Source organism: Phacochoerus africanus, chromosome 2 (assembly GCF_016906955.1).
Source record: "Phacochoerus africanus isolate WHEZ1 chromosome 2, ROS_Pafr_v1, whole genome shotgun sequence".
In the NCBI taxonomy this organism is placed as follows: Eukaryota; Metazoa; Chordata; class Mammalia; order Artiodactyla; family Suidae; genus Phacochoerus; species Phacochoerus africanus.
Genome location: NC_062545.1, coordinates 64337780 through 64364297, shown reverse-complemented (window position 1 = coordinate 64364297; position 26518 = coordinate 64337780). Strand labels below are relative to the sequence as shown.

Below are 26518 nucleotides of genomic sequence, written 5' to 3'. Positions count from 1 at the left end.
GGAAAGGTTTATTTGTGCCACATATTAGATTCCAGATATAAGTGACATCATATGGCATTTGTCTTTCTCTTTCTGACTTACTTCATCAAGATGAGCGTCTCTAGTTCCATCCATGTTGCTGCAGATGGCATTATCTTGTTCTTTTTTATGGCCGGGTAGTATTCCATTGTGTATATGTACCACATCTTCCTAATCCACTCATCTGTTGATGGACATTTGGGTTGTTCCCATGTCTTGGCTATTGTGAATAGTGCTGCCATGAACATGCGGGTGCATGTGTCTTTTTCAAGGACAGTTTTGTCAGGATATATGCCCAAGAGTGGGATTGCTGGGTCATATGGTAGTTCTATGTATAGTTTTCTAAAATACCTCCATACTGTTCACCATAGTGGTTATACCAGCTTACATTCCCACCAACAGTGCAAGAGGGTTCCCTTTTCTCCACACCCCCTCCAGCATTTGTTATTTGTGGACTTATTAGTGATGGCCATTCTGACTGGTGTGAGGTGGTATCCATGGTAGTTTTGATTTGCATTTCTCTAATAATCAGGAATGTTGAGTATTTTTTCATGTGCTTGTTGGCCATCTGTACATCTTCCTTGGGAAAATATCTATTCAGGTCTTTTGCCCGTTTTTCCATTGGGTTGTTGGCTTTTGTGCTGTTGAGTTGTATAAATTGTTAGTATATCCTAGAGATTAAGCCCTTGTCAGCATTATTAAATATGTCTTATTAAGAGTTCCTGCAAGGATGAGGAAGTCCAACTAATAATTGAGAGAATAGGATTCATACTTGGGCTATTTGTCGGTAAAGCCCATGTCTTTCTAGATGATGATTTACTGAATCTATGAATATGCTTATTAGGAATTAGAATCAGTAGCAATGAGACTAAAGTAAATATTATCTTGTCTTAGAGTCTACTAATTTTTTTTACCTAAGTAGTACGATTTGATACTTTAACAGTTCCATGAAGGATGGTAGGGCAATATTCCCATTTAATAGATGAAAAACTAAGCCTTAGACGTTTTCTAGGGTCACAGGCTGGTTTTCTTTCTCCTAGACAAGTGCATTTGAATAATTTTCTTTACATTTTAAAGAGCCTTTTTATTTCTTAATGATGCATTATATGTAACCAGAAGAATCATTACCAGTACTGGGCTATTAATTTGTTATAATCCCTCTGTAGTCAAAACAGCCAACAAACTCCTTGCTTTGATCTCCCACATCCACTCACATCACCACCCGCTCACTTCCTCTACTACACAAATGCCTTGAGGCACCATCACAGGGAGGTTCTGCAGGATGTGCTGGGCTGCTACTTGCCAGCCTGGATTCTGACTTATTGCGGCCTCCTGATAACTGACCCCCATGCATTCTGTATACCTGGAACCTGTTTTTGTCTTCTTACCATTTTTCAAAGACAGGATTGGATTGGATGGTTTTTAAGATACCTTCCAAGTTTAAAGCATTTTTTTTTTTCTGGTAATGTCATTACTTTGGTTATATTCTATTCTTTGTGAGTAGTAAAGCAGATTATAGCTTTATTTTATAGATGTGACTGAGAATGACAAGAAAATCCAAAGTACCTAAGGTTTTTTTTTTTTTTTAGTGAGTTTAGCTGAAACTAAAAATGGTAGAGTATACTGATTCCCATCCAGTTTTCCATTAGTTAAATCAATCAGACCCTTGGAATAATTACTCACGGTGGTTGGAAACAACTTTTTTAAATTTAGAACTTCCTATTATATTTTTTACTAATATAGATTGAAGAAAGTTGGCAGGTTTTGGAGTAGAACTAAAAAAGGAATTCAGTTTTTAATTGTGGTTAATCTCTTGCTTTCTGTTAGCTCTTTCTTATCAGTCATATTTATTTATTATACCATGCTTTTTCTGTGGGGTGCAGAGTCCATCACCAGACAACTTTCCTTTAAATTTTGAGGCATAATATGCCACACATGCAGCTGTGACTACCAGGAAAGCTATATACAGGATGTCAAACCTTGTTCCATAATTATGCACTATAGGAGAAGCAAAAACATACAAAGATGAGAAGTAAGACCTAGGCGTAGTAGTCTAGTAAGTGTTCCCAGAAACCTGCCTAGGTAATTAGGGAGGAACACCACCTCAGATAACAGGCTGGCAGGTAGCAGCAGTTAGATGCTGCAGGTTTTGGTGCCTCTCATATGATGATGGATACCTAAATACACTTGCATGTCTGGGGGTGGGAGGAGGTTGAGGGCAAGATGAATAAGTCAGTATGTGAAATCACAAGAAGTGGCATGAGGATAAAAACAGGAAAACAAATCTTGAAAAGTGGGGCACAAGAGCGGTCAAATACAGAGTTCAGGAAAGCACTTGAACTTAGAGAGGTAATAAGCCAAAAGAGAAGGATATCAGAGCTAAAATAAAATCATAGGAAGACCTGGATAAACTAGGTATATAAAAGTTTGGGAGTTTCCGTAGTGTAATGATAGGTTTCAAAACATTTTGAGAACATTTTTTCATTATTTCATAATCATCCTGGTAGGTGAGTATAGCAAATAATTGTTCCTGTTGACTCTTAAAAAAACAGAAGTTGGGAGTTGCTGTCATGGCTCAGAAGAAACTAATCTGACTAGCATCCATGAGGACACAGGTTCGATCCCTGGCTTCACTCAGTGGGTTAAGGATCTGGCGTTGCTGTGGCTGTGTTGTAGGCTGGCAGCAACAGCTCTGATTTGACCCCGAGCCTGGGAACCTCCATGTGCTGTGGGTGTGGCCCTCAAAAGAAAAAAAAGGTAAGAAAGAAAACAAAAATTGAGAGGTGACTTTTTTTCTCAAGGTCACACAGCTCCGAGTAGCTTTGCTAATAACCAGTTTTACACAACACAAGTTACCTCTGTTGCCTCAATTTCCTCATTTATGATTTAAATCATAATTGCCACAGGATGAGAAATAATACTTACAAAACACTTAGCATGATGCTTGACACATAGCAAAATACCAATAAATGCTGGATGTTGCTATTGTTTCCACTATGAGAGCTACAATTTGAATAACTTGACATTTAGCAAATTTTCTGCTGTACTATATTGCATCTTTTAGAATGTTAGTGGGCTGATTATGCATGTGTATTTCCACATGTGTGTACTTCCAAAATGATTTTAACCCATATTAAGACTTTTTTTACCCAAAACATTTGCCAATTGTTGGGTGATTCTACATTTCTTATGATATTTCTTTCAGTTTTTTACCTCAAATAACATTTTACCTTTTGTTCAATAAATCAGTTTTCATATTTTTCTGTTTGTTGAAGAAGGTAGATCATGTTTCATAAAATAGCCGTGACATCTAGAACTATATCATATTCCTTGTATATTTCATATATTTTATATGTTCATTTACAGTGTTACCTCTAGTGACAGAGCTTTTTTCAATATGTGCATTTTTGTAAATGTACCTTCAGCAGATATGCAGTCACATCTAATATAATAAATTTATTTTTCAGGAAGCTTTGTGCAGTTGGATTTCTGGTCCAGAAAATGTGATTTTTAAAATTATCTTTGACTTCAAGGGATGTTTCTAGCTCTTTTGGCTATAATGCAGAAACTTGATTATTCCTCCAGACTCCCATTACAGTGTGTATATATATACTTGGCATTTCCTGCATTTGCCACTCTCTGGTTTCTTCATGTTTACAGAGATTATTATAAAATTTTAAACAATTTTGTTTTGTGTTAAAATAACAGGTAATCATTCTTCTTATGCAGACTGATATTGAGCAGATGGTATTTTTGCATGGTCCCAGGATATTTAGCTTTTTTTCAAACCAAAATACTCAGTAGATGCACATCACCAAAACAAGTCTGTTTGGGGGTCAGTGTCTTACACTTAATTGAAACTCTTTTTGCTTTAACTCTTAAACTTAGAAGATATTAATCTCTGGTTTTGTCTTCTTACTTAGTGGTTTGTTTTTTTCAGAGCTCTGAATCAGATACCCATGGTAACTCCTAGTTTTATTCCATGGTACATCAACATTTTGTTATGGAGAGATCCAAAGCGGTTGAGACTTGTTACTGTTTTTTGGTTTTTTTTTTTGTTTTTTGTCTTTTTGCCTTTTCTAGGGCCACTCCCGAGGCATATGGAGGTTCCCAGGCTAGGGGTCTAATTGGAGCTGTAGCCACTGGCCTACACCAGAGCCACAGCAATGCGGGATCTGAGCCGCGTCTGCAACCCATACCACAGCTCATGGCAATGCCAGATCCTTAACCCACCGAGCAAGGCTAGGGATCGAACCTGCAACCTCATGGTTCCTAGTCAGATTCATCAACCACTGAGCCACAACGGAAACTCCTGTTGCTGTTTTTGAGTTGTGTTTTTCTTGGTATCTCTTCTTATAGTTTTTCCTATTAGAGAATCCTGAGTTGCCCTTCCTCTTGACAAAGCAAAGCTACATGTGGCTTTTCCTGATTCTTTTCTTAGGCTTACTAAAATTTCTTCAGCCCAAGTAGGGAGAGAAGAAAATTTATCAATGTTTAAGTTGTATGTGTATGCATCTTAGTGCATAGGGGGTGTGTCTTTGTGTAAGGGAAATGTGTGGGCTTCAGCACAGATTTAGGTTCAGAATGTGGGGCCAGCCCTTAGCCTTGTGACCTTTGGGCATATTATTTAGCTTTTTGCTATCATCTTCATCATCTCTAAGGAGAATTAATGACATCACCAATCTCATAGAATTGTCCTGGTTTTCGAAGAATTCTTAGTATTATAGAGGATGATCAGAAATGGAAATCCTTTCCAAGGGAATAGGTTTTAGTGAGTGAAGAAAATGGCTTATTTCATTTAGAAATATTGAGCAAAATCCATCCTACCCACGTAGAGTAAGTTATTTATTATCCTTTGCGACCAGTATACTTTGAAAAAGCTATAAATTGGTTGTGTAAATGGTAGTATTATTTTACTTGGACTCCTGTGTCTTGGGATGTACTCATGAACTTTGCTGTGTTGATGTAGGTGGTTGAGTTAGTTGCCAAGTGGATTTTAGTGGTTTGATATTCATCTTACTCAAAGCTAAAGGACCTGAAATAGTTCTTTAGCCACTAGTTCAAGTTGAAAGCATCTCAGACAGATTTTTACACAGAGAGAACACAGCAGATATTTGGTTGGCTTTTATGAGAATTGCTTGGTATGATAATCTTTCCCCAGGTATCTGTACCCCCCCCTTTTTTTTTTTCAGTACTTCAAGTAGTATTAAGTAGTGGTGTCTCATGATTAACTAAGAATTCCAGTGTAAGTAGTCACAGAGCCCTAATGTTACATAATTTATATTTGTAATTTTTACTTCTGTGTAATTACGTAAAAAGTACTAAGATGTGGTCTTGAAACAAGTTTGATTTTTCTTTGTGTAATTATTTTAGTTACATGTACTAGTTATCTTATTTTTTACATAGTTATTTCACGTACACACTTCCCCTGGATAAGCTGATTTAAAACATCAGAAATGTTAGAATTAATGTAACCTTCCTTCCTTCCTTCCTCTTTTTTGCTTTTTAGGGCCACACCTGCAGCATATGGAAGTTCCTAGGCTAGGGGTTGAATCAGAGATGTAGTGGCTGGCCTACACCACAGCCACAGCAACCCAGGATCCAAGACGCATCTGCGACCTACACCTCAGTTCATGGGAATGCCAGATCCTTAACCTGAGCAAGGCTAGGGATTGAACCTGCATCCTCATGGATGCTAGTCATATTTGTTTTTGCTGAGCCACGACAAGAACTCCCAATATTTCTTTCTTTTTTTTTTAACGTACTAATTATTTTTCCTAATGTAATGCTACTGTTGTCTAAGGAAGTCTTCTGCCTTAGCTCCACTGGTTAGTTTTCACTGATTCCTCTTTAATTGGAGAAAGCAAATCTAAGGATGCTATTCACATATTTGTGTCTACTCTCAATTAATATGGCAATAATATGGGAGTTCCCGTCGTGGCGCAGTGGTTAACGAATCCAACTAGGAATCATGAGGTTGCGGGTCCAATCCCTGGCCTTGCTCAGTGGATTAAGGATCCGGCGTTGCCATGAGCTGTGGTGTAGGTCACAGACACGGCTCGGATCCCGCTGTGGCTCTGGTGTAGGCTGCTGGCTACAGCTCCGATTGGATCCCTAGCCTGGGAACCTCCATATGCCACGGGGGCAGCCCTGGAAAAGGCAAAAAGACAAAAAAAAAAAGGCAGTAATATGAACAGAAACAGTAGTAATATCACGATTGCACATATAGCTTTAAATAATATTAATTGCTGAGCATATTGCATAAATGCCTTCTATGCCAGATCACTAGAAAAATCTTTTAGTATTTCCATCTCTTCTGTTTCTGTTGAAGTCTAGAGATGTGTAAATTTTCGGTTAAAAAAATATAAATGGTGAATCAAAATTTGAGGCAACATTAAATTCATGTCTTACCAATTTATGGAGAAGAACTTTTTATTGTTTATTATTTTCTACTATAGGAAAATGATCATAGATCTTTTTGGACCAACTTTACTAACAATAAGGATGTATCCAGCACAGTTTTTTATACTAGCTCAAAGCCTGTGTCTATTCTAAACAAGGAAAGCATTTTAATTTAAAATATCACACGTAGGCCATATATACTTACTTTTCTCGTGGTACATCATGTCCTAAATCTTGCAGGAGAAATGGCTTAAAAAATTGTTTTTATGTCTACACTGTAAGTAAAATCACTTGTCATAGTGAGTTGCATAAATGCAAACCTTCATTCTGAAGCTGCCTATTTCTCATTTGGATCTGACATATTAAAAAGCATATAATTAATGGTTGACATTAGTAATTAACATTAACTTTATGGTGCTTGATATGCCATCATTCATCCATCAAATAATCAGAAATGCATAATGTCTTGGTATAAAGGTTTTAATTATATAAAACAGTCCTTCAGTTTTCATACAGTAGAAATGTTCAAAGTCCAAAATGTATTTAAAGAATAATTTTTGTGTTTGTTGGCTGTTAGCTATATTTTTTATTTCTTTTTAGGAGTATGCATCAACAATTGTGTCAGGAACTTCAAAGGGAGAACTCGGACCTAATTGTGCAGTCTTCATTAGCAGCTAAAGAGCGCCACCTTGCTGCAGTTGCCAGTACATTATGGAGACATTTCTTTTCATTTTTGAAGAGTCAGAGAATGTCACAGATAGTGCCTCTCTCACAACTTGCGGATGCAGCCGCAGGTCAGCGTTGTTAATTTGCTAATTAGTTCTCATTTTGCAGACTCTGTCGGTTTTTTCTTCTGTTTGCTTGGTAACAAACTCTTATTACAGTGTAATAAATATTTTGACAACCAGAAAGACAAAAAGAATTACTTATTTTTACATTAGGAATTAACAGCTCAGAAATGCACAGCGTGGCTACAGTGATAACAGGAGAGGTGGTGAGAAGCAGTCAGATTTCCAGTCTGAAGGTAGAGTGTGACAGAGACGTCTAAGTGGGCATGAGATGGTAAACAAAATAGATAAAGGGAGAATCCCTTGTTGGGGATGAAGATGATTGTAGCAGGAGGTTTTATGAGTGAAAACTAGGATTTTGAGAGTGGACATATTTTTTTATATATCCATTAAAAGTCAAGTGGGATGTTAAGTAGGCTGGATAATGAATGTAGGGTTCAGGAAAGAGGTCCAAGCTGGAGATTTAAATTTGTAAACTATTTATATATAAACAGTCTTTAAGGCTATGGCCTGGATAAGACTAGTAAGAGAGTAAGCACCAGTAAAAATAGAAGTTTGAGGACAGACCCTCGGATATTCCCATGTTCAGATTTGTAGGATAAAGTGGAACCAAGAGGAAGCAGAGGAGTACCGGTGAGGTGAGAGGAAAGCCAGAAAGTGCAGTCCCCTGAATATCAAATGACAGAGCCTTTCAAGGAAGGGGCAGTGATCAACACCTCAGATGTGCTTAATGGGTCAGATAGGATGAGGCCTGAGAATTGGTCATTAGATTTAGCAAGACAGAGGTCATGGGTGACTTGAAGAGCAGTTTGGGTGTAGCGGGTAGCGGCCAAGGCCTAATTGAAGATATCCAAGAGAAAATGTGAGAAGAGGAATTGCTGACTACAAGTGTCGCTAAATCTTTTTGAGTATCACTGCTTAATAAGAGAAGTATAAAAATGGGGATATTAGCTGGAGAGGGAACTGAGGTTAAAGAGAATTTTTTTAATAACATGGGAGAAATTTCAGCATATTTATAATGCTGACAGGAATGTTTGGGAGTGAGGGAAAACCTGATGATGCAAGAGAGTCACTTGTGTTCTAATGCCCAGGAGAAATGGGATCCCATAGAGGGCTTGGCCTTAGGTCACCTGTAGTAGCAGAAGAGAAGGCAGAGTAAATGGGCCCTAATGGAGGTGGCTGGGTAGATGTGGTGGTTCTCTTCTAATGTTTCACATTTCTCTGGAGAGTAGTAAGGTCATTAGCTGAAAGGATGGGGAGGAGATGCTGGCTGATGACGAAGAGACGAAAGAAGGTATGCAGTAGACCTCTGGGGGAATACAGACTGGTTGGATGAGAAAAATGAGGTAGGAGTGATGACTGGCCAGCTCCAAGGGCTCAGTTAAAGTTGGTAGACTTAAAGTGTGATCAGCCAGCATGGCTGTTTGGCAGCTGTTTATAGTGAGTGGTGTAGGTGCGTTTGGGGAGAAGACCAAGAGTTGTAATTAAACAAATGGTGTTTTTTTTCCCAGACAAGTGCAACAAATCAAGTAAGAAGTAAGGGAATTGATGGTATACATAAATGAGTGTAGTAATGGCCCATGAAGTCAAGCTACCTCAAAAGGGAGAGGAAGGCACAAAGGCAGTGAGGAACAGGGACGATGTTGTAGGATCGGTGAATTGTAGGTCCTGGTAGAATCAAAGAATTGTTGGAGTTGGGAACCTAGCAGGGGAGAGTTGGAAAGCTAGTTGATGCCAGAAAGCAGGGGTATTTGAAACAGAAATAGTAGGGATTGTATTTCTGGGTAATGCCGAGGTCTTTGTATAGACATGGGAGTGAATGGCTGAAGTAGAGTGGCGGATAGATTCACTGCAGGAGAGGCTTTCAAGGCCAGGAAATTGGAAGAAAAATCATCAAGGATCACAACAAGAGTGCAGTTAGGAAGGATGCTAGTGAGCTACAGTCTTCAAGGAATGAGGAGGTAAACTAGGAAATAGGAGACAAATGCAACAAGGGGAGTTAGTTCCGGGTATCATCTGATGACCTGAGACTCAAACGTAAAGGTTTTAGGGAGGAGGAAGGGAGAATGGTCTAGAAGCAGCAGCCTGGACCAAAAAGTAAGCTCACCCTTATCTGTAGGTCCAGTGTGTGAGGGGTGTAGGAGAATAGCCACCATTTGAGAGAGCTACATCAGAGGCAGTGCTTAATACGCAATTTATTGACAAACATGAATCAATAAAGTACAGATTAAGTTTGGGAATCCCAGTGAAATCACAAAGTAAGATGCACTTCTTTAACATGGTTACCTAAGGAATTCTAGTTCCTTGGCTTTGTGAGTTCTGAGTAAAGTAGAGCATCACTGATCATTTGTAGGAGATCACGGTTTACTAGAAGAGAACATCCAGTGTCCAAGGTGGCAGTTGGCAAATAAATTAACTCGATTGGAGAGGAGTGGATGCTAGGAATATTTTTTATAATGGGTCTTTTGAATGAGGCTCATTAGCAGAAACATTAGATTTAGAATTTGCCATTCTAGGCATAGATTTGTCATGATGATGCTGAGATTAGATCCGTCTAGACCTCTTCTTGGTGATCAGATGATCACCACAGAAATTTCTTTGACAACGTGAATTATTCAGTTTTAGGTTTGCTAGTTCTTCATTTCTAAAATGTGACGTTTTATTATTTAGGGCTGATTTTTTAAAGTCACTATTAATACAACTTTAGAAGGGAAAGATTTTTTTAGAAATTCTCACTGTAAGTTTCTCTCATTTTACATCTAGATTTTACTTTGCTGGCAGTGGACTTGCCCAGCACAGCTCCATCAGATCTTCAGCCTCAACCTGTCCTATCACTGATACAGCTTTTTGGTTGGGATGATATCATCTGGCCCCAAGTTGTAGCCAGATATTTAAGTCATGTCCTACAAAATAGGTAAGTGATTTTATTTCAGATATGCACAGTAGTGTAAATCCATGATAGATTAGTTCACTTGAATGGTAAGAATTTTCACAATAAAAACTGATCTTTACTATATATACTGTCACTTGGGCAGTTTGTTGTTTTTTCTCTTTTGGCATTTTGGCAACATTAATAGTAAGAAAGCTTTCTTAAAACAGTGTTGCTGCTGTCTTGTCAAAGAGTTTTTATAGGTCTGCCTGATCCTCATCCCAAAATGACCTTTCTACACTCACTGTTGTGAAAGAAAGTGTACAATTAATATTGCTGAATCTGTAAAACACTGTTCTATTATTGTAGTTTTAAATTTAATGATACTTTCCCTCTTCACAGCTAGATTTTTTTTTTGTCTTTTTGTCTTTTGTTGTTGTTGTTGTTGCTATTTCTTGGGCCGATCCCGCGGCATATGGAGGTTCCCAGGCTAGGGGTTGAATCGGAGCTGTAGCCACCGGCCTACGCCAGAGCTACAGCAACTCAGGATCCGAGCCGCGTCTGCAACCTACACCACAGCTCACGGCAACGCCGGATCTTTAACCCACTAAGCAAGGCCAGGGATCGAACCCGCAACCTCATGGTTCCTAGTCGGGTTCGTTAACCACTGCGCCACGACGGGAACTCCCACAGCTAGATTTTTAAAGATCAACTTTTGCGTGGTCATGAATAAGACACTTGACCACCCTGAACTTTGGTTTCCAGATCTTTAAGCATCTCTTGCCACACTGCATAGAGATCTAAGGAACCCCAACAGGACGAGTATATGATAAAGTTAAAATAGAAATAGTATTGAATAATCAGGACAATTTGAATAAGAAAATTAAGATGAGGGAGAATAAAATAAATACACACACCTAAGAGACCAATGTTGGTCTTGTCCCAGCCAGTCAGTGAAAATGAAGAGAAGTATCTTCTCATAAGAGGGTTCATTAAGCAGAGTCATCATTCATTTTTTTCACTGACTTTCAGTTATGAAGTAGGGGAATTCAACTTCACTTGGTTTACTTTTAGGATCCTTTCCAGGTTAAGAATTCTTTAATAACAACAAACATACTACTTGTTAAATATTTTTGCTGAAATTATCTGAAATAATTTTAGTTCTTAATATTGGTGTGTTAGCAACAGCTGAAGAAATTGAAATGCGAAGATGTTAAATAGCTTTGGAAAGGTTGTATGGGGAATAAATGACCCACTTGAGTTCTTTTGTATTGTGTACATTTTTTTAAAACTTTTATTCAAAGTATTTCAAAACTGTATTTTTTAGAGTTACAATTTATATGTATTTTTCAAATGTCTGGCTTTATGTGACATTTATAATTAGGTATGGAGTTTCCGTTGTGGCTCAGTGGGTTACAAATCCAACTAGTATCCATGCGGATGCAGGTTCAATCTCTGGCCTCATTCAGTGGGTTAAGGATCTGGTGTTGCCGTGAGCTGTGTTGTAGATCGCAGACACGGCTCAGATCCTGAGTTGCTGTGGCTGTGGCGTAGGCCAGCAGCTCTAGCTCCAATTTGACCCCTAGCTAGGGAACTTCCATGTGCCACAAGTGTGGCCCTAAAAAGCAAAAATATATGTATACACACATATATTTTTTTAGGTTATATAAATATATACATATATATTTAGGTTATATAATTATAATATATATTATATAAGTAGTATAATATATATTAATGTTGTATATATATTATATGTAGGTTATATAAGTAAATATATATATTTAGGTTAACACCATCCTCATCCTGTCTACCCTCACTTATAAAATGATTAGAAATCAGATTTAGCAGGGCTTTTGTCTTTGAGAGAAGTTTGTTTTTTTTAGATCCACATAGAAATATATTTTGTCTTTTTGCCTTTTTTCTTATGTACGTGGTCATGACCACTTCTGTTTATTTACTCCAAGGGCCACTGTTTTCTATTGTACTTGCCGCTTCCTTCCTTGAGTATTATCTCACCTAGCTAGTTAAATCCCTTCTTTGTTTTTCTAATGGTAACCATATTCTTTCTTTCCTCTCTCGCTTGGCATAAGCCTGTATATAAACCATCAGTTTAAAAAAAAAAAGGAAAAATAAAGATTAGAACATTACATTGAAAGCAAGACTATTTATGTAAAATATCTTTGTGTGTGTGTCTGTAGTGTTCATTTTCAGCAATGCATGTCTGCATTAGTGTGTTTGTAAAATAAGTTGAGGCCAAGAACTGGGGGATATTAGAATGTTTTCCTTTATTTCTGAATCTCTGTACTCAGGGAACATGTCACGGTTTTGTTTTGTTTTCTGTTTTTAATATCCATCAACTTATTTTTACAGCATGTTATGTGAAGCACTTTCTCATTCAGGCTGTGTATCTTTTCAAGCCTTAACTGTAAGATCATGGATCCGTTGCACTTTGCAAATGTATATAAAAAACCTTTATGTGCCAGATGATTCATTTATTGATACAAATCCAGAACAGGCAGTTGGTAAGTATTACAGGTGTTTTGCTTTCTAGATAGTTGAGTATGTTTAAAATTTCCTGTTTTGTTAACATAAATTAATAGAAAAGATAAAAAATATATTTGTAATTAGTTTTGAATATAAAAGAAATTTATTCTCTTTTGCAGCTTGCTTCTTTTTCTTGATATTTTCCCATTAGGTATATGACAAATTTCTTTCCTATAAAGATAAAAGAATTTGTTTCCTTGGAAGCCAGGAACAAAAACTTGCTTTCAGGTGACAAGCTACTTTTTTTTTTTGCCTTGAAGAAACTGATCACACAAAAAAAGTGGAAGTATGAAGTAAATAACTAGATATCACAACTGCAAAAACATCCTGTAAAGAAAAATATCCAATTAAGAATAATTTCATTCCGGAGTTCCCGTCGTGGCGCAGTGGTTAACAAATCCGACTAGGAACCATGAGGTTGCGGGTTCAGTCCCTGCCCTTGCTCAGTGGGTTAACGATCCGGCGTTGCCGTGAGCTGTGGTGTAGGTTGCAGACGCGGCTCGGATCCCGAGTTGCTGTGGCTCTGGCGTAGGCCGGTGGCTACAGCTGCTATTCAACCCCTGGCCTGGGAATCTCCATATGCCGTGGGAGCGGCCCAAGAAATAGCAACAACAACAACAACAACAAAAAAAGACAAAAAAAAAAGAATAATTTCATTCCATTTCCTTGTAACTTTTTTTTTTTTTTTTTAAGGATGGATGTTAACTTTTCTTTAAATGTTTGGTTCTGGATTTTTGTTTGTTGGGAGGGGTTTTTTTGTTTTTTCTTTATAATTTTTTTATTTTCCCACTGTACAGCAAGGGGGTCAGGTTATCCTTACATGTATACATTACAATTACATTTTTTCCCCCACCCTTTGTTCTGTTGCAACATGAGTATCTAGACAAAGTTCTCAATGCTACTCAGCAGGATCTCCTTGTAAATCTATTCTAAGTTGTGTCTGATAAGCCCAAGCTCCTGATCCCTCCCACTCCCTCCCCCTCCCATCAGGCAGCCACAAGTCTCTTCTCCAAGTCCATGATTTTCTTTTCTGAGGAGATGTTCATTTGTGCTGGATATTACATTCCAGTTATAAGTGATATCATATGGTATTTGTCTTTGTCTTTCTGGCTCATTTCGCTCAGTATGAGAGTCTCTAGTTCCACCCATGTTGCCATAAATGGTATTAGTCATTCTTTTTTATGGCTGAGTAGTATTCCATTGTGTATATATACCACATCTTCCGAATCCAATCATCTGTCGATGGACATTTGGGTTGTTTCCATGTCTTGGCTATTGTGAAGAGTGCTGCAATGAACATGCGGGTGCATGCGTCTCTTTTAAGTAGAGTTTTGTCCGGATATATGCCCAAGAGTGGGATTGTGGGGTCATATGGAAGTTCTATGTATAGGTTTCTAAGGTATCTCCAAACTGTTCTCCATAGTGGCTGTACCAGTTTACATTCCCACCAGCAGTGCAGGAGGGTTCCCTTTTCTCCACAGCCCTTCCAGCACTTGTTATTTGTGGATTTATTAATGATGGCCATTCTGACTGGTGTGAGGTGGTATCTCATGGTAGTTTTGATTTGCATTTCTCTTATAACCAGTGATTTTGAGCATTTTTTCATGTGTTTGCTGGCCATCTGTATATCTTCTTTGGAGAAATGTCTATTCAGGTCTTTTGCCCATTTTTCCATTGCTTGATTGGCTTTTTTGCTGTTGGGTTGTATAAGTTGTTTATATATTCTAGAGATTAAGCCCTTGTCCATTGCATCATTTGAAACTATTTTCTCCCATCCTGTAAGTTGTCTTTTTGTTTTCTTTTTGGTTTCCTTTGCTGTGCAAAAGCTTTTCAGTTTGATGAAGTCCCATGGGTTTATTTTTGCTCTAATTTCTATTGCTTTGGGAGACTGACCTGAGAAAATATTCATGAGGTTGATGTCAGAGAGTGTTTTGCCTATGTTTTCTTCTAGGAGTTTGATGGTGTCCTGTCATATATTTAAGTCTTTCAGCCATTTGGAGTTTATTTTTGTGCATGGTGTGAGGGTGTGTTCTAATTTCATTGCTTTGCATGCAGCTGTCCAGGTTTCCCAGCAATGCTTGCTGAATAGACTTTCTTTTTCCCATTTGATGTTCTTGCCTCCCTTGTCAAAGATTAATTGACCATAGGTGTCAGGGTTTATTTCCGGATTCTCTATTCTGTTCCATTGGTCTGTCTGTCTGTTTTGGTACCAGTACCACACTGTTTTGATGACTGTGGCTGTGTAGTGTTTCTTGAAGTCTGGGAGAGTTATGCCTCCTGCTTGGTTTTTGTTTCTCAGGATTGCTTTGGCGATTCTGGGTCTTTTGTGGTTCCATATAAATGTTCGGATTGTTTGTTCTAGTTCTGTGAAAAATGTCCTGGGTAATTTGATAGGGATTGCATTGAATCTGTAGATTGCTTTGGGTAGTATGGCCATTTTTACAATATTGATTTTCCCAATCCAGGAACATGGACTATCTTTCCATTTCTTTACATCTTCTTTGATTTCTTTGATGAAAGTTTTATAGTTCTCAGCACATAGGTCCTTTACCTCCTTGGTCAGGTGTATTCTGAGGTATTTGATTTTGTGAGGTGTAATTTTAAAAGGTATCGTATTTTTGTATTCCTTTTCTAATATTTCATTGCTGGTATACAGAAATGCAACTGACTTCTGAATGTTAATCTTATATCCTGCTAGTTTGCTGAATTTGTTGATCAGTTCAAGTAGTTTTGGGGTTGATTCCTTAGGGTTTTCTATGTATAGTATCATGTCATCTGCATACAGTGACAGTTTTATCTCTTCTCTTCCTATATGGATGCCTTTTATTTCTTTTGTTTGTCTAATTGCTGTGGCTAGGACTTCCAAAACTATGTTGAAGAGCAGTGGTGAGAGTGGGCATCCCTGTCTTGTTGCAGATTTGAGTGAGAAGGCTTTCAGTTTTTCCCCATTGAGGATTATATTTGCTGTGGGTTTATCATAAATGGCTTTGATTATGTTCAGGAATGTTCCCTCTATACCCACTTTGGCGAGGGTCTTGATCATGAATGGATGTTGGACTTTGTCAAATGCTTTTTCTGCGTCTATTGAGATGATCATATGATTTTTGACTTTTCTTTTGTTAATGTGGTGTATGATGCTGATTGATTTGCGTATGTTGAACCATCCTTGTGAACCTGGGATAAACCCAACCTGGTCATGGTGTATACTTTTTTTTTTTTTTAATATCCTGTACAGTTCTGCTTATCTGTAAGATGAGCCTTTTCCTAAAGCTATTGTTTATGGCCATTTATAAATTTCACAAAGGCTGGACTGAAAAAATGCTCCACATTTACTTTGGTATCTTATAACAATTGGCTTACATGAATGACTTGGAACTAGGGTGTTCACAATTACATGTTTGTTTTTTAAATAAAACTTCATAGTGAGAGAAACTTAGAAGTTTTTAATAATGTGGAAATTTTAATTTTAAAAGAAAGCACATCATAAGTGAAAAATGCTACATTCCCTTCTCATGTGTATGTATAATAAACATAAATACAATTTTTTTATTTTAACAGAAAAAGACTACATGGAACAGTTGACTGAACTGACAAGATTGCTATTTAAACTCCCAGAAGTAAAGGATATTCTCTCAAAGGCTCAAGTCGAATATTTACTCATCCCAGAAGACCCTAAAAAAGCACTTGTTCGGTTCCTTGAGGTATTTTTTATTTATTGTGTAATTGTCCAGATCAGTTACAATTATTTTTCCAAAAAAACCTTGAAGTGTTCATAGTTTTTCTATAAAATGAATTATTTTACTTCTTTTTTTTTTTTTTTTTTTTTTTTTTTAGGGCTGCATGTGTGACATATGGAAGTTCCCAGGCTAGGGGTCATATCAGAGCTACAGCCACTGGCCTACACCACAGCCACGGCAACGTGGGATCAGAGCAACCTATACCATAGCTCAGGGCAACGACGGATCCTTAATCCACTGAGCAAGGCCAGGGATCAAACCCGCATCCTCATGGATCCTAGTTGGGTTTGTTAAATGCTGAGCTACGAAGGGAACTCCCTAAAATGAGTTATTTTAAGTTGAATGATATTATTGGTTGCCTGCTATTATGAAATTCTGGAGGAATAAAAATGTGAATCTAAGGTATAGCTCAATTCACTCTTAAGGACATCAGATGAATTATATTTAATAAAAATAAAAGTAAAGAATGCTACATAAAAGCCTTACTCCAAGTCTAATCTCAATTGTAGGAGTATCTTATTGCTGAAATTGCTTGATAACAATATTCTTTAGGTACTTAAATATCCTCGTATGTAGTCCATAATAGTCCCAACTTAATGTTTACCACCCTGTAGCAAACAGTATAAATTTAACAGTAAAATTTTAGTGTGTTCAGCATAAGTACTAAGTACTTCATATCATAGCATGGTTGGGGCTTTAAAATCCAATCCATTTGTTTTGTCTCCATAATAAATAGCCCCATTCAACCTTTTAATTATTAATTTTGTAGGAATCTGTCCTATGTGATAGTCTTTGTTTTATAGACTAATTGAGGTTGTTAATGTGCTTGGAGTAGTGTTTTCTTAAGCTATTCATAGTAAAACTTGGTTTATTTTCCCACAGAGTGGTTGGTAATAACTGCATTGAAAATCATTAAAATCCATAGGCTCTTTCCATAAATATGAATTCTTCCTTTGGTTTTCATTAAGTTAAGGAATGATTGTGCAACAATTAGAGATATCATATAAATCCTAAAACTATTTAGTAGTAGTATGCAGATGTGAAATACACATTTCTGTGGAGCCTTTTTTTTTTTTTTTAAGTTGTCGATTGGATTTCCACTGTAATTAAACACCTAGGCTAAGGACCATGCTGGACCAGAAAGGGAGATCGAAATTAGGAGCTCCACTGATCATTTTCAAAGGCTCTCCTAATTTAATCTTGCCCAAATTAATTGCTGTTTCACCACTCAGTAAATAATAGTTGTTTGCTGAATGTTAGATAGTATTAGATTTCTTAGGGATTTGAAGAACCAAAAGAAGTAGTCCTTGTTCTTAGAGAAATTTTACTTGTCTGAGAATGTAAGCTATACACCAAGGTTAAAATAATAACATAGGACAGTGTATACTAAGTGCCAGTTAGTTGATAGATCAATCAGTAGGTTAAGAATTCAGAGAATTTTATGTATAAGAAATTTAGATTTTATCCTGTGAACAGGGTTTATAAATTCTTTTAATAGATGTGATTTAATCAAACATCTTTAAGAAAATTGATTAACAGTAGAGTAAATTAAAGGTACAGGAGCACTATTGGCCAGAAACTGGTTAGATTTAAGAAGAATTAAAGAGTCAACTATGGGACCTTTGAATTATGAAATAAATACTGTGTTTAACTAGAAGAATGATGATACCTTAAGGAGAAATAGGAACATCACAACTTTGAGTGGGGCTAAAGTAGGTGAGAAGTCCAGTTTTAAACCTTACATTGAAGCTGTGTCGAGGTCCCCAAGATCATGCCCAGGTGCTGTGATTCACTAGGAGGACTCTCGGAACTCAGCATGTAGTTGTACTTATATCTATGACTTATTACAGTGAAAGGTTTCAAAGTGTAGTTAACAGAGGGAAAATATGCATGGGTGAGGTTTGAAGAAACCAGGCACAGCTTCCAAGACTCCTCTCCCAGTGATGTTACACTGGGCAGTCTTAATTCTTTCCTCAAGGAATTGTGACAAAATCTGTGAAATTTACCTACCGGGGAAGCTCATTAGTGACTCAGGGTCCACCTAGTCCCCATTTGTCTAGCACTTATAAAATTCCAGACTCCCAGAAGGAAAGCAGATATGGAGCATAAACTGTATTGTTTGCACCATTTAGGCACAGTAAGCCATTCGTGGCAGAAAATGATGGGGAAATGTAAGGTTCCCAAAATCAACCATGGACCAATCTTGCAAATAGGCCTCTTAATGGGTAGCAGCATTGGGGCCTGCTATGTTAACTCTTCTGCACAGAAATGATAGTGTAACATGAAACTAGGGATAGTCAAGGCACTGAAAAATACATATCTCATGGTCTGAGGAGTTAAGACTAAACATAGAGACTGAGATCTAGAGCACTGGTTCTCAGAATCTTTTATAGATCTCTAGGAGTCACTAATACTTTTTAGGAGTTCTGTGAGCTCAAACTTATGTTGGTATTTGTACAAATAGTGTAAAAGTCATAGCAGAAATAAACACCATGGCTCAAGATTATATACTGTTATAATTTTCAAAGTCATGCAATCACAGGGGGGAACAAGCCAGTTTCTCTTAAGAACATCCTTAATGGGAGTTTCCACTGTGGCTCAGTGGTAACGAACCCAACTGGTAGCCATGAGGACGCAGGGTCATTGCTTGGCTCCACTCAGTGAGTTAAGAATCTGGTATGTCCATGAGCACGGTAGGTTCCAGATGTGGCTTGGATCTGGTGCGGCTGTGGCTGTGGTTTAGCCCGGCAGCTGTAGCTTCAATTCAACCCCTACCTGAGAACTTCCATATGCCGCAGGTGAGGCCCTAAAAATTAAAAATAAAAAGAATATCCCTAATGAAGCAGTAAAGTTATTAATTTTAGGAAATTTTGACCTATAAGTACATACTCTTTTAGTATTCTGTGAATGACAATAAGAAGTACACTTAAAGCAATTTTTCTGCATACTGAAGCAAAATTGTCTAAATGAAAAACACCTGTGTGATTGAATTGCAAACTGAACTACTTTAACCTTGAAAGAACAACTGACAAAATATGGTTATTCAGACTTGGCAGATACTTCCTCAGAAATGAGCCTATCACTTCAAAGAGAACAACTGATGGCAATTTGTTGCTAATAACATAATTTGAACCTTTAGGAAAATTAGAGTTTTGGAACACTTGAGCTTGAGAGCTTCTTGAAAGTCTTCTGACAGCATTAGTGATATTAATAAATCTGATTTTTTTAAAAATATGGACAATGGAGTTCCCGTTGTGGTGCAGGGGAAACGAATCTGACTAGGAACCATGAGGTTGCGGGTTCAATCCCCGGCTTTGCTCAGTGGGTTAAGGATCTGGTGTTGCCATGAGCTGTGGTGTAGGTTGCAGACATGGCTCAGATCTGGCATTGCTGTGGCTGTGGTGTAGGCTGGTGGCTGCAGCTCCAATTGGATCCCTAGCCTGGGAACCTCCGTATGCCATGGGTGCAGCCCTCAAAAGACAAAAAAAAGAAAAAATAAATAAAAATATGGACAATGAAATGTGCCAACACTGAAAAGTTCTGTTAGTGAACCAAAATTTTCCAAATTACAAGTGCAGTCTTTTCAGAAGTCATGTAGTGATGGAAGACATTCATTCAGAAGCACAAGATAGACCAATGGCTTTTGATGTAGCAGACTAAACAATGTTCACTGACATGATTTTGGATTCCGTTTTATAAATAACCACTAAGAAATACCACTTGTCAAGATTTGGTGTAATATCAAAAAGGAATTCCCACAATTATTAGAAAACCCATTAAAATACTTTTTCTTCTTCCAGCTACATATGTTTGTGAGACCTAATTAAAAATATATTTCTCATATTAACATGATGTTTATTATTTTTAAATGAGTACTTTTAATTTTTCTATTTTAATTTCTCATATTGTAAATATCAATAGATATAGCCCAAATAATAATAAACCATTTAAGATCCTCAATTTTTAAGTGTGTAATGGGAGCTGAGACCAAAAAGTTAAGAGAATGTCTGGTCTAGGGAAAGAAGTAGAGAGAACCAAGGACAGCAATGAATGGAAAAGGAGATTCATCAAGTATATCTCTTGTTCTCATCTCTCCACCTCCCAGATCACTCAGGTTCACTAGGTTCCTTATCTTTTCCTGCATTCTACATTTTATCCTCATCATGGCTAATTTTAATATCAACTTGGACAACTTATCCTAAGACCTCATTTCAAACCTTCCCCGGTAGTCTTTCAGTGATTTTCACTTCTGCTCTGCTCATCCACCCACTCCCAGGATTAATCACTGACCATGGCATGACTTGGGAGCATCTGAAAGCTCTTTGACTATGACCGCCTGTCCTTCCAGCTCTCTGAGTGACTTCATCATGACCTTCCACTCCCTTTTCTCCAGGTGCACTGTCTTCTTAAGGTCTCACTTTCTTCCTTGTCTACCTTAGCAGGACCCTTGCAGGGGGCTTCCCTTCAACTACTCTTACCAACACACTCACAATCTTCCATCCTTTATCTTTTGGTTATACCTTCAACTTTGACTCAGGACAATCACCTGAGAGCTGTGGGAGAAAATCTTGTAACCATGTAGATTGGTGTCATTCGTGGTCCAGTTCAGGTAATTGAAATCCACTGTCTGTTCCCAATAATGCTTTGGAAACCTTACTTTTCTCAAACCTTCTAACCCATCTCTAGCCAGTCTTCTCTTGATTTCTTTTTTTGTGACCTCTCACCCCTTGTTCTCACCTTTCCGCAACCTATCCTCTCATTTATTTCCCTTCCTCTTCTTCGCTCTTCACCCTTATTCCCTTATTGCCTCACCTCACATTTTTCTCCACCACCTCCCCATTTTGCCATTTTTGCCCTTTGTACCTCATCCTTTTTTCCTCTGAGAAAGTTAAGCTGGCATCTAATGGCTTATAAAGAAAATTTTGTGGAAAAAAAAATCAATTCTTATCATAAAGATAAACTTTATTTATGGAGGCCTCACTTTGTAATAATTTGTTAACTTCATTTGTAGGTCTTTTTTGTTGGAATTTGGGAATTTGGAATTCCCAGTCATGTCCTAGAAATATAGTGATGTGGCTTTGTTATAAGCTCCTTGTATATCAGTTCCAGGCATCTTTTACTAATACTTTGCTGAGTCAGACCTTCTATAATAATTATTGGTGAATTGATTTTTTTTTATTCTTTCTCTAACCTTTATTGTAATTGTAAAAACCAAGATAATTCTTTTTACTTTGATTTTAATTGCCATGAACATTTATCGGAAAGTAAAGGTTGAAGGCTTAAGTGTAAAGGATATGTATATGCCTGTGTGTGTGTAGAAAGAGATATTAACTTTATTTTCAAAGTCTGTATTATATAAAAGTTGGAAAGCTAAATCATGTTTTTCCTTATTTATAGGCTGTTGGTATAACTTATGGGAATCTGCAGACACTTTCTGATAAATCTGCCATGGTCACAAAGTCCTTAGAATACCTTGGTGAAATATTAAAATATATAAAACCTTATTTGGGAAAAAAAATTTCCAGTGCAGGGCTGCAGCTGACTTACATGATGATGGGTATGTATTCCTGATATTATTAAAACTTCCCTAGGTTGAGCCTATAGTATCATGATGGATAAGAATGCATTACTGCACTAAGTCGCTACTCTCCATATAGCCGTAAGAATAATCTGAAAGACCGTGATTTAGTTTAAAATAATTCATATTAGCTTTCAAGTGTGTTTCTGTCTTGCCCTAGCTCCTTTCAGAACTTTTCTTATTGTGCTTGGTTAATATTAAAATTAATTACAATCAATACTAAAATAATGCCAACTCCATTTGTTAGCAATAGTCTTTTGTGAATTACATTGTGAATGCCTGGATAATTAAAATGGACCTTTTTTCAATATTTATCTGTGTTTTGTTAGAATTTAAAACATCAGAAAATCATCACCTCCTTCTATTTTTATGGCCTGCTCTGTATGAAGGAGGTCAGGAAAGTGTTTATTACAACACTAAAGCTATTTATGCTTCAAATCTTGTTTCTCACAATACTATGTTTTCTCCTTTCAAAAAGAAATCTTTTTCTGTGTCTGTTCTGTAACAACAGAGTTCATTCTTCTTTAGGAAGTCAGTAATTTGAATATCTTTGTTCACAAAAACCATGTTGCTAACCAAAAATAGGAACTGGATAAAGGGAAATGAGAAGGATTTCCTTAGAAGTTTTAATACAGAATTCAAGTTTTTTGGGGTTTTTTTTTTCTCTGTGGCTAAAACCTTATATCTGTTCCCTTTGATCTTGTGAACATATGAATAATCCTGATTTGGGCTGTCTGAAACCTTTTATCTTTGTTGTGGAAGATAAAGGAGAATGTGAAAATGTGTAAATATGGATGATGTAGAATATAGTGAAAGCGATAGTAGCAATTCCGGCATTTTAATTTTAGAGGAAAATATAAGTGAGAATTTAATATGAATTTAGCATAGTCAAATGTAGATTAACACATATTTCAGGATTTAGGCTTATAATTTATTAGTTGCTATAGATTTTTGCCAAGTTAAATGTATGATTTCAGAAGTATATCTTTATTTTACAAAGTATGTGATAGTCTTATCAGAAACTGCAAAATCATTTGGATTGGTGATATGTAGACCGGGAACAGAATTCTTCATATGAAGAGTTGAGGGCTTTCTTTGTTTTATTACAAGGTTGATTTTTGATTTATTGGCAGATCAATACTGTATTCTTTCCCTTTGTGTAGATCTGGGAGACTGGAAATAGAGTATACGCTACAATGTTGCCCATTTATTCAACACAAATTAGGAACAGAAAGCTTACTGTCTTCTCCATATACAAGGTTTAGAACAAAATAGAGAAAGAAATGAAAACTTTTGAGGGTTGGATTTGTTTTAGGTGTGTCGGAGTTGGGATATCACATCCACTGGAGGGAAAGAGTTAACTGGGGAAACTTGTGCTTTGTTTACCTTGCCAGTTCCTCCCTGGGGATGCCTCTGCTGTTCATTTGCAAGGTGGCTAGTGGAAGGTGCAAACTATTGGCAAAACCACTCCAGAGTCATAGCTGGGGCCTTAATCTGAGGTCTTAATTGTAGCTCAGTAATTTCTGAGAAAGCAGGATTGATCTATATAAGTAGTATCTTCCACTTTTGTTTTTCTCATTCTTTATGTCTCTAATTTTTCTGTTCCCATGCCTTTCCCTTTGATCATCCTTCTCTCCTGGGATCATTCTTCCACTTTGGTCTTTGTAATTCAGATTCTATCCATGATGCCTCAATGACCAGCCCAAGAAGATCTGCTCTCTGTGACTGCTTCATCTGTCCTTCTCATGACACTTTTTGTAGCTTGCCATTTATTATAATTATCTGTGTACTTGATATGCCCCTACTAAAATTTAAACTTACTTAAGTTAGTGACCATATTTTTGGAACTTTTTATTTCCATCATCATGTTGTATTTTGAACAAATAAGATCATTTACCAAGTGGATATCAGGCACTGGATTGGGAGTAAAGTGGTTAAAGAACTTCTCCAGTGTAGGAGATGGCATATACTGAATAAATTTTCTAGAACTTAATAATTTAATAAACCTAGCTAATTTTAGTATAAAATGTATTTTGTGATGTTACTAAATGAACAATGTTACTTTCCAACTATAAATATATCTAAAATATATATTGTAATGATCTCAATTCTCTTTTTTAAAGGCATAATATATAGACAGAGCAGAAAATAAGTAAATACAGAAGAACTTGTATAGTGTGGCTATCTTGCAATTATGGGAGTATGTACCCCACAGTTTTTCCATATTTTTAGCTTCATCAGTAAATAAGTAATTGTTTATAACCAGGAAAAATACTTGGTTTCCCACAAAGCTACTCTGTATATTTAAACCATTCCCAAGGTTTTTAACTTAAAAATTTCATTCTCTTTGCATTTTTAATTCCGCACAATGTTCTTTGCTGAAACTTTAAAAGTAGGGGCTTGATATAGCAGTAAAATAAATATATCATCTCTACCTTCTATGAATTCATAAAACTGAAGGTCTTCAGCAAAATATTTTTAACCATTGCAGAAGATGAAATACAAGGGTAGATGATGCATTTTTGGTTAGAAGGTCCTTGCTCTTTATAAGTTAATAACTGTGTGACACTTAAGACTGATATGAATCATTTCAAATGTTGGTGGTGATGGCAGTTCCTCTTACTGGTATATTAATGTTGCTTAGAATGTGAGTTCTTCTTACACTGCTGTCATTCTCAAGTTTTTCACCTACTAGAAAAATGAGAAGCAAGCCAGCATTATTTAAAATATTGCTAAGTGAGCATTGTGTTTCTTTATGATTGATTATTGTATTTCCTTTTATAACAGAAGATTAATGTTGCTGTTTGTTGTTCTTAGAAGTGATTATTGGTTGTTTTTTTTTAACATCTATATATTCTTCTAGAAGCATATTGTGTTTTCCTTCAGAGCTTGAATTTTAAACTTTTTGTTTTATGGAAATAACTTTGAATTTTATCATCTTTTTTGCTTTTCTAAGATTGAATAAAATATAAAAGTTTATGCAGCACATGCACCACTACTACTTGGACAAATGCTTAGTGATCTTTTAAATTCATTTTTTTTCAGTGAAGGAGATTTCAGTAGCAGTAATAGACTCTAAAAAGAAGAATATATCTTCTCTTAATTACTTTATTGAACAAAGGGTGCTCATTTGTTGACTGTCATTAAATGTAGTCTCCCATCATTAAGGAAATTTACAGACCCCCATCATTAAGGAAATCATAATATATTTCATGTAGCAAAGAGGTCTGTTCCTCTTCTTTTAAAATCACAATTTAAATTCACCGTTCATGTTAAATAACTGAAAGTTATAAAAACTTAGTTTCAAGGAGGTTAAGTGACTGTTTCAAGATGTGACAGCTAATCTTTTTATGTACTGTAGCAATTAAATTTAGTTATACCTCTTGTTGCAAACTGGGTTGTGCCAGTCTGTAAGTTAAATGCAAGATAAAAATATAAAGAAATAAGGGTATCAAGAAAATATGGAATAGTAACATGATGAAGCCTATGGAAAAGTAAATGTATATTTAGGAGCATAATGTATGATCTTATGGTGTTCTTAAAGTTGGACTGTAAATTTGCCTCTGAGTTTCCTAGCAGCCAGAGCAATGAGGGATATCTGCTTAATTGCAATATTCAATTTATATATTCACATAATGTATAACTACACACTATGTATATATGTATTAAATGCCAGTTGCTCAGGCAGTGTATGTTCTTTTTGGCCCAGAACTCTGAGAGAGTTGTCTCTTTAGTGAAATTCTTAGCATAAGTCTTTTCACTCTTAATATATGTTTCTTCCTATTGCCAACTTTTACTTGGTTCTATGTGTTTTAAATATAAAATTTTTAGAAGAATAATAGAAGTTTCTGGTTAGAAGATAACTGTACTTTCTGTGTCTGCTCTTCTTTGTTAGGAGTTCTTGTTAAATCATGGGCACAAATTTTTGCCACCTCTAAAGCCCAAAAATTACTATTCCGGATCATAGACTGTTTGCTGCTGCCACATACAGTGTTACAGCAAGAGAAGGAGCTACCTGCACCTATGTTGACTGCGATTCAGAAGAGTCTTCCTTTGTATCTCCAGGTACAGTAAGTGTGGCTGCTTAAAGTTTAAAAAAATAGAAGAGAGAAAGAAAAATTTGTCACTTGGCTTTAAACCACTTTACTGACTGCAGGTTTCAAAATGGTACATTGTAATCCTGATGTACATGTGTGATGTTGCACTTCCCTTGAACAGGCTTAAAATCCCTTTTGTGCTGAGTTCTGTAAACAAAGGTGGAAGAGGCAAAGTCTCCACCTTCAAGAAGCTTAAAGTTGCAAGCATAGACACAGCAGTGTGCTCAGTATTTTCCTTAGAGGCCTTAGCTGTCTGTTAGCCGTTCTGGGATGAGGAGATGCAAGAGAAGATACTGTAGCAAAGGATGTTAGGTGTCAGAGAGCAGAGTGGGTAGGAGTTGAAGGAGAGTCCTGTCAGAGGGAACAGCATGTGGAGGACATGAGCTACAAGAAAATACGGTGTTCTCTTCCGGCTGGAGACGCATCAGGAGGAAGCGCGTAATGAAGGGCTTTGGGTGCCGTGCTCAGAAGATTGGACTTAT

The 26518-nt window shown here is 36.8% G+C and overlaps 1 protein-coding gene across 3 annotated transcripts in view; it reads left to right on the top strand.

Annotated features, from left to right (window-relative positions):
• Positions 1–26518, top strand: part of MMS22L (MMS22 like, DNA repair protein) — a 144130-nt gene that overhangs the window by 97034 nt on the left and 20578 nt on the right. For all 3 annotated transcript variants that reach the window (XM_047761371.1, XM_047761363.1, XM_047761380.1), the window contains 6 exons: positions 7021–7214; positions 9972–10122; positions 12451–12602; positions 16183–16325; positions 21759–21918; positions 25835–26004. In XM_047761371.1, coding sequence (XP_047617327.1) covers positions 7021–7214; positions 9972–10122; positions 12451–12602; positions 16183–16325; positions 21759–21918; positions 25835–26004 — 970 coding nt within the window. The remainder of the gene's footprint in view (positions 1–7020; positions 7215–9971; positions 10123–12450; positions 12603–16182; positions 16326–21758; positions 21919–25834; positions 26005–26518) is intronic.